Source organism: Tachypleus tridentatus, chromosome 4, assembly GCF_004210375.1.
Source record: "Tachypleus tridentatus isolate NWPU-2018 chromosome 4, ASM421037v1, whole genome shotgun sequence".
NCBI lineage: Eukaryota > Metazoa > Arthropoda > Merostomata > Xiphosura > Limulidae > Tachypleus > Tachypleus tridentatus.
Window position 1 is genome coordinate 119,111,397 of NC_134828.1, and position 18,653 is coordinate 119,130,049.

Sequence of the window (18,653 nt, forward strand, 5' to 3'; positions counted from 1 at the left end):
TTGTGTTTGATAACCGGATAGCATACCCTGAATGTGTTTTAATTACGTAGCTTCTGTTGTGTTTGATAATCGGATATCATACCCTGAATGTGTTTTAGTTACGTAGCTTCTGTTGTGTTTGATAACCGGATAGCATACCCTGAATGTGTTTTAATTACGCAGCTTCTGTTGTGTTTGATAATCGGATATCATACCCTGAATGTGTTTTAGTTATGTAGCTTCTGTTGTGTTTGATAACCGGATAGCATACCCTGAATGTGTTTTAATTACGTAGCTTCTGTTGTGTTTGATAATCGGATATCATACCCTGAATGTGTTTTAGTTATGTAGCTTCTATTGTGTTTGATAACCGGATAGCATACCCTGAATGTGTTTTAATTACGTAGATTCTGTTGTGTTTGATAATCGGATATCATACCCTGAATGTGTTTTAGTTATGTAGCTTCTGTTGTGTTTGATAACCGGATAGCATACCCTGAATGTGTTTTAGTTATGTAGCTTCTGTTGTGTTTGATAACCGGATAGCATACCCTGAATGTGTTTTAGTTATGTAGCTTCTGTTGTGTTTGATAATCGGATATCATACCCTGAATGTGTTTTAGTTATGTAGCTTCTGTTGTGTTTGATAATCGCATATCATACCCTGAATGTGTTTTAATTACGTAGCTTCTGTTGTGTTTGATAACCGGATAGCATACCCTGAATGTGTTTTAATTATGCAGCTTTTGTTGTGTTTGATAATCGGATAGCATACCCTGAATGTGTTTTAATTACGTAGCTGTTGTTGTGTTTGATAATCGGATAGCATACCCTGAATGCGTTTTAATTACGTGGCTTCTGTTGTGTTTGATAACCGGATATCATACACTGAATGTGTTTTAATTACGTAGCTTCTGTTGTGTTTCATAACCGGATAGCATACCCTGATTTGATAATTATGTTAACATTGTTAGGCACCTTAGTATTTTATAAAGAAATATGTAACAATCTGAACCAATTACTGAAACCAGAAAGAAATCAATGATAGACAATTACGTCTATAAATAACATGCTTCTTTACCTGTGTTTTTACTGTATTTCTGTAGGATGTTCACTGATTTAACATTGTAAAAAATTAACTGAATACCAGAATTAATAATTTATTATAACAGTACTCGTTGTCAAACCTGAACTACTTTATGTGTTTAAGTGTAGTAATCCATTGTTTCATAAAAACGTAGATTAAAGTTGTGTTGATCGGAGCAACCCGTAACTTTCTGTGTCACGCATACCGACATGTGACAGAAATGTACGAGTTAATGTTAGTCACATTGAACCAGAAACCTCATTGAGTTATAGAAAGAAAACAAATTGAGTAACAGTTATGTTTACATCAGAACCTGCTGTGATGCACAGTTATTATATAATAGTCATCTTTGGCAAGGATGACCACGTGATCTCTCGTCAAACCAAGAACTCCACCTTTCAAAGTTTCTAGTAGTGCGTAAACATATTGTCATATATTAATTATGCATTAAACCGATTTATTTTATTTTCCATTTTCATTGACAGTTACTTCAGCTAATGAGTGTTAAACATTTGTAGCAACCTTACCCTCAACTCACGAACGATATAAATCCTACTCTACTCACTCCCAACTCACGAGCAATATAAGTCCTATTCTACTCACTCTCAACTCACGAGCGATATAAATCCTACTCTACTCACTCTCAACTCACGAGCGATATAAATCCTACCCTACTCACTCTAAACTCACGAGCGATATAAATCCTACTCTACTCACTCTCAACTCACGAGCGATATAAATCCTACTCTACTCACTCTCAACTCACGAGCGATATAAATCCTATTCTACTCACTCTCAACTAACCAGCGATATAAATCCTATTCTACTCACTCTCAACTCACGAGCGATATAAATCCTACTCTACTCACTCTCAACTCACGAGCGATATAAATCCTACCCTACTCACTCTAAACTCACGAGCGATATAAATCCTACTCTACTCACTCTCAACTCACGAGCGATATAAATCCTATTCTACTCACTCTCAACTCACGAGCGATATAAATCCTACTCTACTCACTCTGAACTCACGAGCGATATAAATCCTATTCTACTCACTCTCAACTCACGAGCGATATAAATCCTACTCTACTCACTCTCAACTCACGAGCGATATAAATCCTATTCTACTCACTCTCAACTCACGAGCGATATAAATCCTATTCTACTCACTCTCAACTCACGAGCGATATAAATCCTATTCTACTCACTCTCAACTCACGAGCGATATAAATCCTATTCTACTCACTCTCAACTCACGAGCGATATAAATCCTACTCTACTCACGAGCGATATAAATCCTATTCTACTCACTCCCAACTCACGAGCGATATAAATCCTATTCTAATCCGAACTTGTCTGTTGTTGTCTATGGTTTTGTCTAATGTAACTCTTAATCGGTGTATCTTACTTTTTGATTTTTTTCTCTTACTTTCAAAGATTTACTCTGCTGACATGTACAAAATATATTCACCTAATATCGTCTCTTGTGTCTTTGACTCAGCCTAACAATAAAATAACTATATTATTGAATGCTACGTTATCAGAATTGTTACTACAGTCTAACAGTTATATCTCTTACCAAACGTATATAACTGTTACAATAAGTCATGTTTTGGCTACAAAAACATTCTTACCAATCTGGTGTCCAGTCATATAATTTGTACATTAATTATTTCCTTATGATAAAAATAGAATGTCGTATCGTGGGTTTTAGTATTTCAAGCATCACTTAATTTCTGGTATATATTCATTGCTCTATCTATGCTGAAAAATATTTTTAGAAGTTATTGTATTCAAAACAGCCAAGACGTGTGTTATAAATATTGCTTCATAATACACTTAGTGTGGCTAATTGTTAGCGTATCACTCACGTAAGTTTTTTTACACTAAACATGTTACTGACTATACGAATCTACTTTATCATCAGCTGCAACTTTAGTCTAGTGTTGGTATTGTCACAACCAAAAACATATTAACTCTTTTCAAAGTATGATTTATGTTATGCATAAACTCAATTTAAAACAATATTACAAAATCATTATTTACGATATACTTTACCGAATCCTGTTTATGGATATATTAAGGAGAACCAGTGTTTATGTAATTCATGTTGCTTTCAAAGATTAAATCACTATATATTCCTACTTTCACCTTACTAGTTTTCAAGGATTAAATCACTATATAGTCCTACTTTCACCTTACTAGCTTTCAGATCAAATCACTATATAGTCCTACTTTCACCTTACTAGCTTTCAAAGATTAAATCACTATATAGTCCTACTTTCGCCTTACTAGCTTTCAAAGATTAAATCACTATATAGTCCTACTTTCAAGGATTAAATCACTATATAGTTCTACTTTCAAGGATTAAATCACTATATAGTCCTACTTTCACCTGACTAGCTTTCGAAGATTAAGTCACTATATAGTCCTACTTTCAAGGATTAAATCACTATATAGTCCTACTTTCACCTTACTAGCTTTCAAAGATTAAATCATTATATAGTCCTACTTTCACCTTACTAGCTTTCAAGGATTAAATCACTATATAGTCCTACTTTCACCTTACTAGCTTTCACGGATTAAATCACTATATAGTCCTACTTTCACCTTACTAGCTTTCAAGGATTAAATCACTATATAGTGCTACTTTCAAGGATTAAATCACTATATAGTCCTACTTTCACCTTACTAGCTTTCAAGGATTAAATCACTATATAGTCCTACTTTCACCTTACTAGCTTTCAAGGATTAAATCACTATATAGTGCTACTTTCAAGGATTAAATCACTATATAGTCCTACTTTCACCTTACTAGCTTTCACGGATTAAATCACTATATAGTTCTACTTTCACCTTACTAGCTTTCAAGGATTAAATCACTATATAGTGCTACTTTCAAGGATTAAATCACTATATAGTCCTACTTTCAAGGATTAAAACACTATATAGTCCTACTTTCAAGGATTAAATCACTATATAGTCCTACTTTCAAGGATTAAAACACTATATAGTCCTACTTTCAAGGATTAAATCACTATATAGTCCTACTTTCAAGGATTAAATCACTATATAGTCCTACTTTCAAGGATTAAATCACTATATAGTCCTACTTTCAAGGATTAAATCACTATATAGTGCTACTTTCACCTTACTAGCGCTCATACCTCTTTTCAAGTTTCCGGAAGTCCTGAGCTGAAGGAAAGCAGCCCAAAGACTTGTGCGTATAGGCGTGGCCGGGTTCACTGACCATGACCACGGAGTTTTGTCGGCGAGGCCCCAAGTAGTAAATTCCATAAAGTTAAGCATACCTGACTTTACACTAGAATCAGGTCGTTTAGTGATATATAGTGTTTTTAGTAGCTTATACCATCACACGACCTTTAACTAGAAATATGAGATATTTGTAGACATTTTGAACGGTTACAACACCTTACAGGCTATGTTATCTGTAACCACCAACAAACATCGTCCACACGTTAACTAAAGTAAAATATTTAGGGTTGATAACAGTTCTAGTATCGGCTTTACAGAAAAGTCTAGAAAATATCACTTTTAAAGCTGTTTATTGATATCGTATCAGTATTAAGCTTTCTTACCCTCGAACGAGTCTATACCTGAAAGGTAATATTGGTGAAACAGAATAAACCTTAAATACGAGCCTCAGGGAACACAATAAAGGTGGTGTAACTATGGATAGCCTACAATATTAACATCTCTGAAGGTCACTTGAGCTCAACACCATTATGACGTCACATGCCCTTCAGGAACTTGGCTTCCGTTATAAAACAACCTCTCAAACAACAGTTGGACGTGAAATTTTGTTTACTTAGAACTTTGTGGTTGTTCCATAATAGAAGCTCTAACCTTGAGATTACTTTATACAGAATATTTATACTAGAAACTTATTGCTAGTGTTCAGAAACAAACTATTTAAATAAACTCATTACAAAATATAAAATTTGCAGCCGATTAATCTGACATCTTTGTTTCTTTCCTTTTAATATAGATACGTTTATCACATATCATGCTGAACATCTTGTACAATATATACATATAAATAATGATGGATTATAAATAGTAACTATACACTTGTTTTACCTGATTCACAGCATATAGAAAGCAGGTAGGTGTTTATTCACAAGAAAAACTAAAATAATATTCAGTTATTTCATGGCAAACTCTCTTACCAAGCCTGTACGACTTTGGTTAGAGCGGAAAAAGCCCATCTTTACTGGAACTATAAAGATTATGTTATTTTCAATAAACAACTTAAAACTTCTAGTAGAATCAGTGAATTATTGAAGAAAGTTATTTCCCTTACATGATCATATTTTAACAAGTCCTTACAGGAGTATATGATCATATTTTAACAAGTCCTTACACGAGTCTACGTGGACAACGAAAACAGTCAAAGAAGACAATCCAGCAATACTGAACTCTTATATTGTTGGTGAGTCATGAACCGTATAAGTTGTTAGAATATGTAGAGAATTTATTTGACAAATCAAGTAAACCCCACACACCTCACGGTCCGTTTGCTGCGGCTAAGTCTTAACAACTTTAATGTATTTATAAACTTTTTTTTTTCAAGTCTATTCAGTCGACGAGAATTCGCTTAAATTGTGTATTAGTCTGTTTAATTAAGACAAAAACTAATCAACAGTTTTGGCAGAACTAGCTTTGTTGTGGCTTTTCCTAAATAATGGTCGGCATTGTTGTTAATAGTTTAATGATTTTCTTTGTTATTGAAATAATTGAGCGAAATTGTAGTACGTTGTAATTGTAGTGATTCTTTTTTAAAGAAGCAACTTTAATGTCAAACAATAATCCAAGATGGAGACCTTCAGGTGTAGCAATATATGATTTATCAACTAACCGCTTCGTTGTAGAATGATGTGTGAATATTCAGACAACAATATTGTTGCAGAATGATGTGTGAATATTCAGATAATTTTATTGTTGTAGAATTATGTGTGAATACTAAGATAACTTTATTGCTGTAGAATGATGTGTGAATATTCAGATAATTTTATTGTTGTAGAATGATGTGTGAATATTCAGATAATTTTATTGTTGTAGAATGATGTGTGAATATTCAGATAATTTTATTGTTGTAGAATTATGTGTGAATACTAAGATAACTTTATTACTGTAGAATGATGTGTGAATATTCAGATAATTTTATTGCTGTAGAATGATCTGTGAATATACATCTAGCTTTATATGGTACAATGATGTATGAATACTCAGTTAACTTTCCTCTTTTACAATATATACTAATGCTTGTTTAACTTCTCGTTGTAAAATGGTATAATTGTTTACCGATCCGTGGCTATCGTAAATTATACAGTACCAATCTTCCATCTTTCTGCTTAGAAAATACTGCTCGACTGCTTACCTAATAGTGGTATATTAATAAGTCGGCTGATTTACAACGCTTGAAACACGGTTTAGATACCCCTGGTGGGTAAAACACAGTAAGCACATTGTGTAGCAGCTCTCTGCTTAATTACAAGTATACTTACCTAATTCTACTGTTGGTCAATTTCAATAATAACATTAATTACGTTACCTAATTTCCCCTTGGTAGTAACACATTAGCATACCTAACTTTCCCGTTAATTAAAATTTCGTGTTTGATCACAATGTTTAATACTTTAATTATATTTTTCCACTTCTTGAGTTTATGTTATCAGTGTAATTAGGCTAGGAGTATATTTGTGTACACGTTCATATGATTGGTTTTATCAAGTTTCTGTAATGTTATTCTGAAGAGCTAGTCGTGTCTGGTCTTCAGTATTTACGAGTTTGTTCCCGCCCGTATGGGAACATTATGTGTTAATATTATAAGCAAATTAATAGTAAAATGATACTTTTAAAGTGACTCTGTAAACTTGTCGCAGAATCAGAATTGTCCACAAAGTAACAGGAATGTGCGTTTTCTCTAACGCTTTTCTTGGCGATTTTGACGTGACAAAAGACGCGAGCGGAAAATCCAATTACACAAAGGCACATTTGAGTGAATTTACAAACAAGGGCAGTTTGCAAAGACTTTTGATATGCAGAAGATACTTTGTTTAAGTTCTTCGTGCAGACGCAAAGGTTATGTTTGCATATTTTAAACTGTTAGACTGAGAGAAAGACAGCCAATCAAAAGTATTCATCACTATTTCTGATGATTTGATGTTGATCGTCACTTCTATAATGACCTCAAAGTGTGGAGCGAGGATATGCTGTAGTGAGATCATTTTATAACGATCCGATCATTTATCTGTTTGGAGGGACGTCAAAGTTCCTTCGTCAGTAGATGAAATATTCTTTACAATTTATAATATAAAACATATATTACTATAGTTACTGAAAAAAAAAAAAGATTGAAATAGTGCAACCCTTTTCAATAACGAATTTAACATGTTTGGGTTTCACGGCTGGAAGACAAGTCCACTAATGCACGACCGTCCGTCCACTAGGCCCACAGTGGTTGACAGGAAAGAAATGTAAATATGACATTAACTGGAAAATAAGTCCACTGATGCACGACCGTCCGTCCACTAGGCCCACAGTGGTTGACAGAAAAGATATATAAATATAACATTAACTGGAAAATAAGTCCACTGATGCACGACCGTCCGTCCACTAGGCCCACAGTGGTTGACAGGAAAGATATGTAAATATAACATAATAACTCTGTACTATATACGAACCTGACTCATTGACTAGCCCTTCTGTAAACTGTAATCTTCAAGCTGTGGAATTCTGAGTAACCACGAGTAACGGAGATTATTGTAACGAATAAAAAACAAGTAAAATAAACTTTGTGTTCACTAACCTAAACATACTACTGGATGATATTGGTGAATAATCCTTCCAAGAGTATAATGAAAAATAGCTGTAAGTCACGTGTGGTGGGGCTTAAAAACAATATAGTCCAAAAGTCACTGTTCGTAAAAAGTGTGGAAACACAGTCACACATTGCAAAGACCGCACCAGTACGGTCACAGACTGTAAACAATGTATCAATATAGTCAGATATTGTAAACAACGTATCGGTATGGTCACAGCTTGTAAACAACGTACAGTATAGTCACAGACTGTAAACAAAGTATCAATATGGTCGCAGTTTGTAAACAACGTATAGGTTAGTCACAGACTGTAAAGAAAGTATCAATATGGTCGCAGTTTGTAAACAACGCATAGGTATAGTCACAGACTGTAAACAAAGTATCAATATGGTTGCAGTTTGTAAACAACGTATAGGTATAGTCACAGCTTGTAAACAACGTATCAATATGGTCACAGCTTGTAAACAACGTATAGGTATGGTCATAGCTTCTAAACAACATGCCAGTATAGTCACAGATTGTAAAGAGTATCCCAGTGCAGTCACTGAACGTAAAGAATATAGCAGCACAGTCACTGATTGTAAGTACGTGCAAATACAGTAACTGTGAGGACTGTACAGTGTAGTCACTGATTGTAAGTACGTGCAAATACAGTAATTGTAAGAACTGTACAGTGCAGTAACTGATTGTAAGTACGTACTAATACAGTAACTGTAAGGTCTGTGCCAGTATAGTCACTGATTGTAATTACGTGCCAATACAGTAGCTGTAAGGTCTGTGCCAGCACAGTCACTGATTGTAATTACGTGCTAATACAGTAACTGTAAGGACTGTATAGTACAGTCACTAATTGTAAGTATGTATCAATACAGTAACCGTAAGGATACAGTAACTGATTGTAAGTACGTACTAATACAGTAGCTGTAAGGTCTGTGCCAGTATAGTCACTGATTGTAATTACGTGCCAATACAGTAGCTGTAAGGTCTGTGCCAGCACAGTCACTGATTGTAATTACGTGCTAATACAGTAACTGTAAGAACTGTATAGTACAGTCACTAATTGTAAGTATGTATCAATACAGTAACTGTAAGGATACAGTAACTGATTGTAAGTACGTACTAATACAGTAACTGTAAGGACTGTACAGTACAGTAACTGATTGTAAGTACGTACTAATACAGTAACTGTAAGGTCTGTGCCAGTGTAGTCGCTGATTGTAATTACGTGCTAATACAGTAAATGTAAGGACTGTATAGTACAGTCACTAATTGTAAGTATGTGTCAATACAGTAACTGTAAGGAATGTACAGTAGAGTAACTGATTGTAAGTACGTGCTCATACAGTAACCGTAAGGACTGTACAGTACAGTCACTGATTGTAAGTACGTGTCAATACAGTAACTGTAAGGACTGTACAGTAGAGTAACTGATTGTAAGTACGTGTAAATACAGTAACTGTAAGGACTGTACAGTACAGTCACTGATTGTAAGTACGTGTCAATACAGTAACTGTAAGGACTGTACAGTAGAGTAACTGATTGTAAGTACGTGCCAATACAGTAACTGTAAGGACTGTACAGTACAGTCACTGATTGTAAGTATGTGTCAATACAGTAACTGTAAGGACTGTGTCAGTATAGTCACTGATTGTAAGTATGTGTCAATACAATAACTGTAAGGACTGTGTCAGTATAGTCACTGATTGTAAGTATGTGTCAATACAGTAACTGTAAGGACTGTTCCAGCATTGTCACTGATTTTCGAATATTGTTTGTTGTTTGATAAGAGACAAAAATTAAATTACGTTTATATCGTTGTTCCGTAAGTTCGTTACACAGAACATAAAGTTCACTTCAGTTTTATCAAAATGTTTGTAAATATAATAATTTGGGATATTTATTAGGTATACACAACATTAAAACATTAGAAGGCTAAAACGGTATTTTAAGTTTATGCACTGTGAGGTTTAACGACATTACAATAATTTTATGTTAAGTAGGCTAGCAGCTTGCCAGTTATAACTACGTTAAGTAGGCTAGCAGCTTGCCAGTTATAACTACGTTAAGTAGGCTAGCAGCTTGCCAGTTATAACTACGTTAAGTAGACGAGCAGCTTGCCAGTTATAACTACGTTAAGAAGACAAGCAGCTTGCCAGTTATAACTACGTTAAGTAGGCTAGCAGCTTGCCAGTTATAACTACGTTACGTAGGCTATCAGCTTGCCACTTATAACTCTGTCAATATTTATATTACTTTTTCTTGTTGTTTTCAATAAATTTTTATATATCGAACTATTAATGTCCTTGACTGGGTCCGTTACAATCTACATTCCTACATTTATTATCAAAAATGGGTCATTCTGTAACTGTTATCAATTTGCCAGGTTTTACTGGTTTTTTTACTTTACTGGTAACACGCAGATTCTAGAGTAGAATCACGAAGAAATGGGTTTTAAACAAGCTACCCAATACCAGCTTCATTACACATACACAGGTTTTAATTAGTGTAACAAATACCAGCTTTATTACACGTCCACGGGTTTTAAACAGTCTAACCAATGCCAGCTTTATTACACGTCTACGGGTTTTAAACAGTGTAACCAATGTCAGCTTTATTACACGTCCACGCGTTTTAAACAGTCTAACCAATGCCAGCTTCATTACACGTCCACGGGTTTTAAACAGTCCAACCAATATAAGCTTTATTACACGTCCACGGGTTTTAAACAGCTTAACCAATGCCAGCTTTATTACACGTTCACGTGTTTTAAACAGTCTAACCAACGCCAGCTTTATTACACGTCTACGGGTTTTAAACGGTCTAACCAGTGCCAGCTTTATTACACGTCTGCGGGTTTTAAACAGTCTAACCAACGCCAGCTTTAATACATGTCTACGGGTTTTAAACTGTCTAACCAATGCCAGCTTTATTACACGTCTACGGGTTTTAAACAGTCTAACCAACGCCAGCTTTATTACACGTCTACGGGTTTTAAACAGCCTAACCAATGCCAGCTTTATTACACGTCTACGGGATTTAAACAGTGTAACCAATGTCAGCTTTATTACACGTCCACGCGTTTTAAACAGTCTAACCAGTGCCAGCTTTATTACACGTCTGCGGGTTTTAAACAGTCTAACCAACGCCAGCTTTAATACATGTCTACGGGTTTTAAACAGTCTAACCAACGCCAGCTTTATTACACGACTACGGGTTTTAAACAGCCTAACCAATGCCAGCTTTATTACACGTCTACGAGTTTTAAACAGTAACCAATACCAGCTTTACCACATGTCCACTAATGTTAAACAAACTAAACAGTGTCATCTTTACCACATGTCCTTTGGTTTTAAACAAACTAACCAGTGCCAATTTTAACAGACGTCCACGAGTTCTAAAGCAGCTAGCTAACCAGAGCCAATTTTATGAAAAGTTCCACTGTCACATGCATATGTTTTCTCTCATATTCACTCCCCCTCTCAATTGTAATTTAAAGTATTTTCTTCAAACCAATCATATGTTTATGTTGTTCAGTCACCCGTATGTCTTTGTAAAGTTCTATCCAATTCAGAGAAATAGCTTTTCCAATATCATGTGTCTAATGTAGTAATTGAAAATAAATTCGCTTAACCTTTCATGTTATAGGTAGAGACCTGTTCCCCACACCATTAAAACTGAATCATACAAGTCGCATCATTCATCAAAGGTCCTTGGCCTTTCCTCTACAGTGTCAACAAGGAAGAAACTTATTCAGGAAACTAAAACAATTTGAAGTTGTTTAAAATGTATAGATAAACGTTTTCTAGTGAAAAGAGCGTAAAGACATCACGTTTCTCGACGACGACGTCACAGTGGTAAGCTTAGCTACCGTGGATGATGGTACTCGGACCACGTGTAACATAACGCAATTGTTACTCTCCTAGCGTCGAAAATTATGCTAGGTTTCTTGTGGCTAGTCATGGATGACTGTGCCTGAACTTGCAAAACTCTCACTCTCCATACTAATACTGTGTTTTTATAAAGAACACAGAGCTCTACATGTAGTTAGTTATACATGATAAAATTCCACAGCTAGTAACTCTCATATCTACATTTTTCCACAAGAAATGACCAAGAAAATACGATAAGAGGAACCATTTGTTCTATTTGCGATTGTAGAAACAGGATTTTATCTAAAAAGGTCTTTATTTCTTTCCTGTTCAGAGAATATGAACAACTAAGTATCATAGTTGTTAGTGTGTATTTATGAACAGCTAAGTATCGTAGTTGTTAGTGTGTATTTATGAACAGCTAAGTATCATAGTTGTTAATGTGTATTTATGAACAGCTAAGTATCATAGTTGTTAGTGTGTATTCATGAACAGCTAAGTATCATAGTTGTTAATGTGTATTTATGAACAGCTAAGTATCATAGTTGTTAATGTGTATTTATGAACAGCTAAGTATCATAGTTGTTAATGTGTATTTATGAACAGCTAAGTATCATAGTTGTTAGTGTGTATTTATGAACAGTTAAGTATCACAGTTGTTAGTGTGTATTTATGAACAGCTAGGTATCACAGTTGTTAGTGTGTATTTATGAACAGCTAGGTATCACAGTTGTTAGTGTGTATTTATGAACAATTAAGTATCATTTATTAGTGTGTATTTATGAAGAACTAAGTACCATAGTTGTTAGTGTGTTTTCTCTATAATTATCTGTTTTATAAACATTTATTGCTATGTCTGTAATCATTGTAACCTCCAGTTCTTTAGTAATTTGTCTTTGGCAAAAATAAGCTTCGAATTTTTTAGACCAAGCTTGACTATCATGTCGGGCTGCGTACATGACTGTTCAAGGTTCGCGACGTTATGTCGCTGAATACATTCTGCACTTTAAACGTGAGAGCATTATAATCAATCCCATTATATGATTCAAATCTGAACAAACCCCTTTTCGCGATGAATACTACTGATTGGCTGCCTTTCTTCTGGTCAGTAGCTCAAAATTTGGAATAGCTATAACTGAGTAATTAGTTTTTGCGTGGTATAAGGTATCGTTCGAGTTAAAAAAAAAATCACAGTATTGGTTGTGAGTTCCGTGACGCACAAACTAGATTAATTAAACTGGAACAAAGAGAGGAACTTATGATTTATATAGGTTATTCTTCTAAGTACAAGGAATTAGAATGAATATGACGATTACATTTATCATTCCACGCACAGTCATAATTCATTTCAACGTTATGTATAGAACCTAATGTCAGACTTAAAGGAAGAAAATAGAAATCATTTATTTGTTTTAGAGAAAACTACACTGCTGCGTCCATCGTTTCAAATCGAATCTCAAATTTTAACATTGTAAGTCAGTAGCCTTATCACATCCCCACCGGGGAACATAAATAAATATCTCTTTAGAACAAAGCTAGAACGCTTGGTGTATATTTACACGTCTGAGGCTTCATTAGAGAAGTTTCTCAGTTACAAGATGTTTATAAACAAAATGTCTTCTACCCCTGAGTCAACGTTCGTTTTATCACAGAACTAAGTTGTCATTTCAATGGTTAGTTTACTTTTCAAAGCTATAATTCAGAGTTTGATTTCACACCGCGTTAATTATAGTACTTTTTAAGAAACGCTTCCTTCAAACAGAGCGCCCCCCAGTGGCCTCACACTGCTAGAAATCGGGTTTCAATACCCGTGGTGTATAGAACACAGATAACCCATTGTCACTGTAACAAACTTAGTCTAAACATATAAGGACTTTAGTTTGTTCATAATGTCTAGAAATACCGTGTTGAGACTATCTTATAAAATATTTACAAAAAGTTACTGTTTTATGTCATTATTAGAACTTCGCTTTAATTCCTTTACTAAAGAGGAAGACCCGGCATGGCCAGGTGGGTTAAGGCGTTCGACTCGTAATCTGAGGGTCGCGGGTTCGAATCCCCGTCGCACTAAAGTGCTCGCCCTCTGAGTCGTGGAGGCGTTATAATGTGACGGTCAATTCCACTATTCGTTGGTAAAAGAGTAGCCCAAGAGTTGGCGGCGGGTGGTGATGACTTGCTGCCTATCTTCTTGTCTTAAACTGCTAAATTAGGGACGGCTAGTGCAGATAGCCCTCGTGTAGCTTTGCGTGAAATTCAAAACAAACAAACAAATTACAGAGGAGATGATAAGTTGTATTAATTTATACCTGTACAGTCCTCTAGAAACACAAACAAACAGTGTATTAATTTATACCTGTACAGTCCTCTAGAAACACAAACAAACAGATCTTGGATGCGCACTAGTATTGTACAAAAACTAGCTTTACAAGTGTGCTTTAAGATCTTCCATGACCTGTATGGCTTGTCAAACGAGTTGAAACCAGATAGTCGACTAACTGATCTTGGGCAGCTGCCATCCTTGCTTCTTGCTACCTATACGTTTGCTACGAAGAAGCGTCTGAGTAAAATGTAAGTAGAATATTAATTCTTAGGAAACGGGTGAGAAAATTTTATCGTTATGTAAATAAGCACAAATCGTTTATGTTGCTACAAGTTTCGAACCAAATCAGATGTTTTGTATGATTAGTGGTGATCATTGAGCTGAAGGGAAAACGTTTACAAGATGGAACAAAACTGGAAACGAACAATAAATTTGCTTTATTTTAATATATACAAATTAGTATACAACCCCCATATTTGACTGCATACAAAATGTTAAACTTAATTCTCATATTGCAACGAATTAGAGAAGATAATACTGAGAAACAGGTAGCGAGATAATGTTGCAGAGAACAGCTTTGATGTTACCATAGGAAATGAAGAATGGTCAAAGATTGTACAAGGCAGGGAAGAGTTGAAGAATAGTCAAAGATTGTACAGGACAGGGAAGAAATGAAGAATAGTCAAAGATTGTACAGGACAGGGAAGAGATGAAGAATGGTCAAAGATTGTACAGGACAGGGAAGAGATGAAGAATGGTCAAAGATTGTACAGGACAGGGAAGATTTGAAGAATGGTCAAAGATTGTACAGGACAGGGAAGAGTTGAAGAATGGTCAAAGATTGTACAGGACAGGGAAGAGATGAAGAATGGTCAAAGATTGTACGGGACAGGGAAGAGATGAAGAATGGTCAAAGATTGTACGGGACAGGGAAGAGATGAAGAATGGTGAGAGATGAACCTTTGTAGAACGGACGGCAACGGCCTGTTGTAGAGACACAAGCGTAGAGGACAACGTTTCGAAAGTATTCTGCCTTTCGTCTTAAACAGGCAGTTGCTGTCCATTCTACAAAGTTTCATCATGAATACTCTGCTTAAACAATCTATCAAAAATTGGTGAGAGGTTACACAAAACAAAGAGACGTTGTGCAAGAGGTCGATAGACCCGTTACTCTAGGAGTAACATGTGAAAACAATATTCACTTGGAATTTATGATTTCCCTTTTTGTTCATCTTTTTAAGTTAATCTAGTGGAACCCAAAATTTCGACCACCATAAAAAAACTTCAGAAAATAACACAAATTATACTTTGATGAAAAGTTGAGGATGACAGAAAGTTGTGGTCAGGGAATAAATCTGAAACGTCACAAGTCAAAAAAGTTGTGGTCAGGGAATAAATCTGAAACGTCACAAGTCACAAAGTGATCAGGGAATAAATCTGAAACGTCACAAGTCACAAAGTGATCAGGGAATAAATCTGAAACGTCACATATCACAAATATTTGTGATGAGAAAATAAATCTGAAACGTCACAGATTATAAAAAAGTTTTGATACAGGGGTAGAAACCAATACATCGAAGATGATAATTTGATATAAAGGTGAAACCGAAATTTCAGAAATTATAATTAGTTTGAATATAGGGTATAAACCTATATGATAGACAGCCAAGATAAATGTATTCATACACACCGGATAACTGAAGAGATAATTATAATTTTGAGCTGTTTGTATCAAATCCGTCTGCAGTTACCATAATACGGAGTCTTTCTTATATTTCAAATAATTTCATAACCAACTTTTATGAAATCTAAAAATCCAGATACAACAGTTTATATTTAATTCTTAAAACAACATAATTAAACCGAAGAACTTCCGTGTTATCTTTACATCTGATACGCCTCTTGATTCACACTAAAACATATGGTTGTAATGAATGTATCAAAATGATCAGCGGAAAAGCAAGTCATTTTTACTTTAGAAATATGTAACTATCGATGTGTGTTCATAAAATATTCATTATTTTTATTTCTTTTGACAGTTAAGTATGTTAATGACTGTTTGTACATCAGATTATTTGATGTACATCACTATAAATCGTTTTATGACTGGTGTATTACATTACTCATCTGGTTCTAATATGTGTACCTAGAAGTCCAAGTTGAAAGGTTATTAATAATATAAACATAACTATTAAGCTACATATACACTATAGTTTTACATATTTCTTGACACTGGTGTAATTTTTTTATTTTTGTAGACGTTTTAATATTTTTTAAGAATATTCAACTTAAGCAACCTATAACCTCTCAGGAATTGACGTTATAACGTATCATTACGATTGTAATGAATAGTAATGAAGTTATGAAACGTTGAAAAACAGTTATATTATTCATTTAGATTCTTGAAATACCTGTTAGGTGTCGCTTTTCCACAACTATATTTTTCTAATATTTACATTTCACTAAATGCGACACTTACTTTTTATCACTTGTTTAAACTTAACTGGTGCTATAAACACCTAGTCCTACTATGTATGGTTATAAATGTCTGTGTATTAATAATAATTCAGTCTATACGAATATGAAGTAAATATAAACTACGTCATCGTATACGTATAAAAAAGAAATTACATTAAGTGCTATTGGTAATGTTATTATGGCACCTAAATACAACTCACTAAATATGACATAGGATTAACTGAGCCTTACACATTTTATTTTGAGAATAACACACTGCGTCACATTACTCTAATAACACACTGTTATATTCCGTTAAATACTTCTTACACAGAGTCATTGAGGTAAAGTTTTAATTTATTCGACAAAATTATTTAATTCCTTTCCTTTCATTAAGTACGTTTGTTTCACATGATTATTAATCAGGAACTTTAGCTGATTTAATGTTGTAATACTCTTTGAATGTAGAGGTGTTTCTATTCATTTTAGTTTTCTTCTCACATTAACAATTAACTTTCAGAAGCTAACATCCGTACGTTTAGACATTAACCAGCACAATAAAACTGGATATCAAATACACAAGTAAAAATACTCGCGCTAATATTCAAACTACAATTATTTGGGAATGTTCATACATTTAACATCCCTCGTTCATTTGCATATTGACCAGGCTACGTTAGTAACTGGTCTAACAAAAAATGATGCAGTGCTTACCTGTATGTACACTAACAAATCCTAAAAGAAATGTGCTACAGAGAAGCCACAATTCTGTAGGCATCACTTTGCTGGCGCGATTAGTCCGAACACTTAAGATCCCATACATAAATTGGTCTCTCGGAAGACTAGTATCAAAGAAAACTTGAACCATCACTAACAAACGGAACGTCCTTTCTTACATGATCAACTGTCTCCTTTAAGGACTCGCTGTAAGTTATCTTTAATCAGAGGCAATTTTTTTTCTGCTCTCTCGTGAACGTCGCCAGCACCAACTAATACTCTAACATGGTCCCTAGCAGGACAAACTTCCTTATGATAACGAGCAACCTACCCTGCCTCCTTCTGAATGGTTAGCGGTCCTATCACGCGCTTCACATCATACCTCTTTACCTTTTCAGGTGAGTGACTTAATCACGTGACTTGGAGAGGATCAGCGCCGTCATGGTCCTTGGAATCTCTGCGTTTATCTTGCTAAAAAAATATTTTCCGTAAGAAATTATTTCTCTTACCCAAGTTGAAAATTATTAGCAAATATATAAACTTATAATGTATTTTGTACGGTGACCACAACCGATAAATTACCATAGAAACAAGAAGTTGCTATCGTTACGACATAAAGATGGTACAGGTGGCAATCAACCCCAGGCAAAGCAAGTTCTGAAGTAGGGACATGACCCCCTTCAAAATCCCCTAACGGTTCTCTTTTCAGCCTGCTAACTACCTTCAATATGGAGTTCTATAAAAAAAACTATAGACATTCAAACTCTTAACTAGAGACCCATATTTTCCCGGAAGTTAAATTCTTGGGTCAAGTGCGGTCATATAATATTTTGGAATGATAAAACTATGGTGATTTAGAAACTATGTTGATTTGTATGTTATTATTAGCAACCAGCTATAGTGATGTAGAAACTATGTTGATTCGTATGTTATTATTAGTAACCAACTATAGTGATGTAGAAACTATGTTGATTCGTATGTTATTATTAGTAACCAACTATAGTGATGTAGAAACTATGTTGATTCGTATGTTATTATTAGTAACCAACTATAGTGATGTAGAAACTATGTTGATTCGTATGTCATTATTAGTAACCAACTATAGTGATGTAGAAACTATGTTGATTTGTATGTTATTATTAGTAACCAACTATAGTGATGTAGAAACTATGTTGATTCGTATGTTATTATTAGTAACCAACTATAGTGATGTAGAAACTATGTTGATTTGTATGTTATTATTAGCAACCAGCTATAGTGATGTAGAAACTATGTTGATTCGTATGTTATTATTAGTAACCAACTATAGTGATGTAGAAACTATGTTGATTCGTATGTTATTATTAGTAACCAACTATAGTGATGTAGAAACTATG

The 18,653-nt window shown here is 34.6% G+C and overlaps 1 protein-coding gene across 1 annotated transcript in view; it reads right to left on the bottom strand.

Annotated features, from left to right (window-relative positions):
* The window catches only part of LOC143248208 (uncharacterized), a 63,786-nt gene extending 46,141 nt beyond the window's left edge, over positions 1–17,645 (bottom strand). Inside the window, exon 1 of the mRNA XM_076496640.1 lies at positions 17,275–17,645. Within this exon, the coding sequence (XP_076352755.1) occupies positions 17,275–17,428 (154 nt within the window). The 5' untranslated portion in view covers positions 17,429–17,645. The remainder of the gene's footprint in view (positions 1–17,274) is intronic.
* Positions 17,646–18,653: the final 1,008 nt, after the last annotated feature.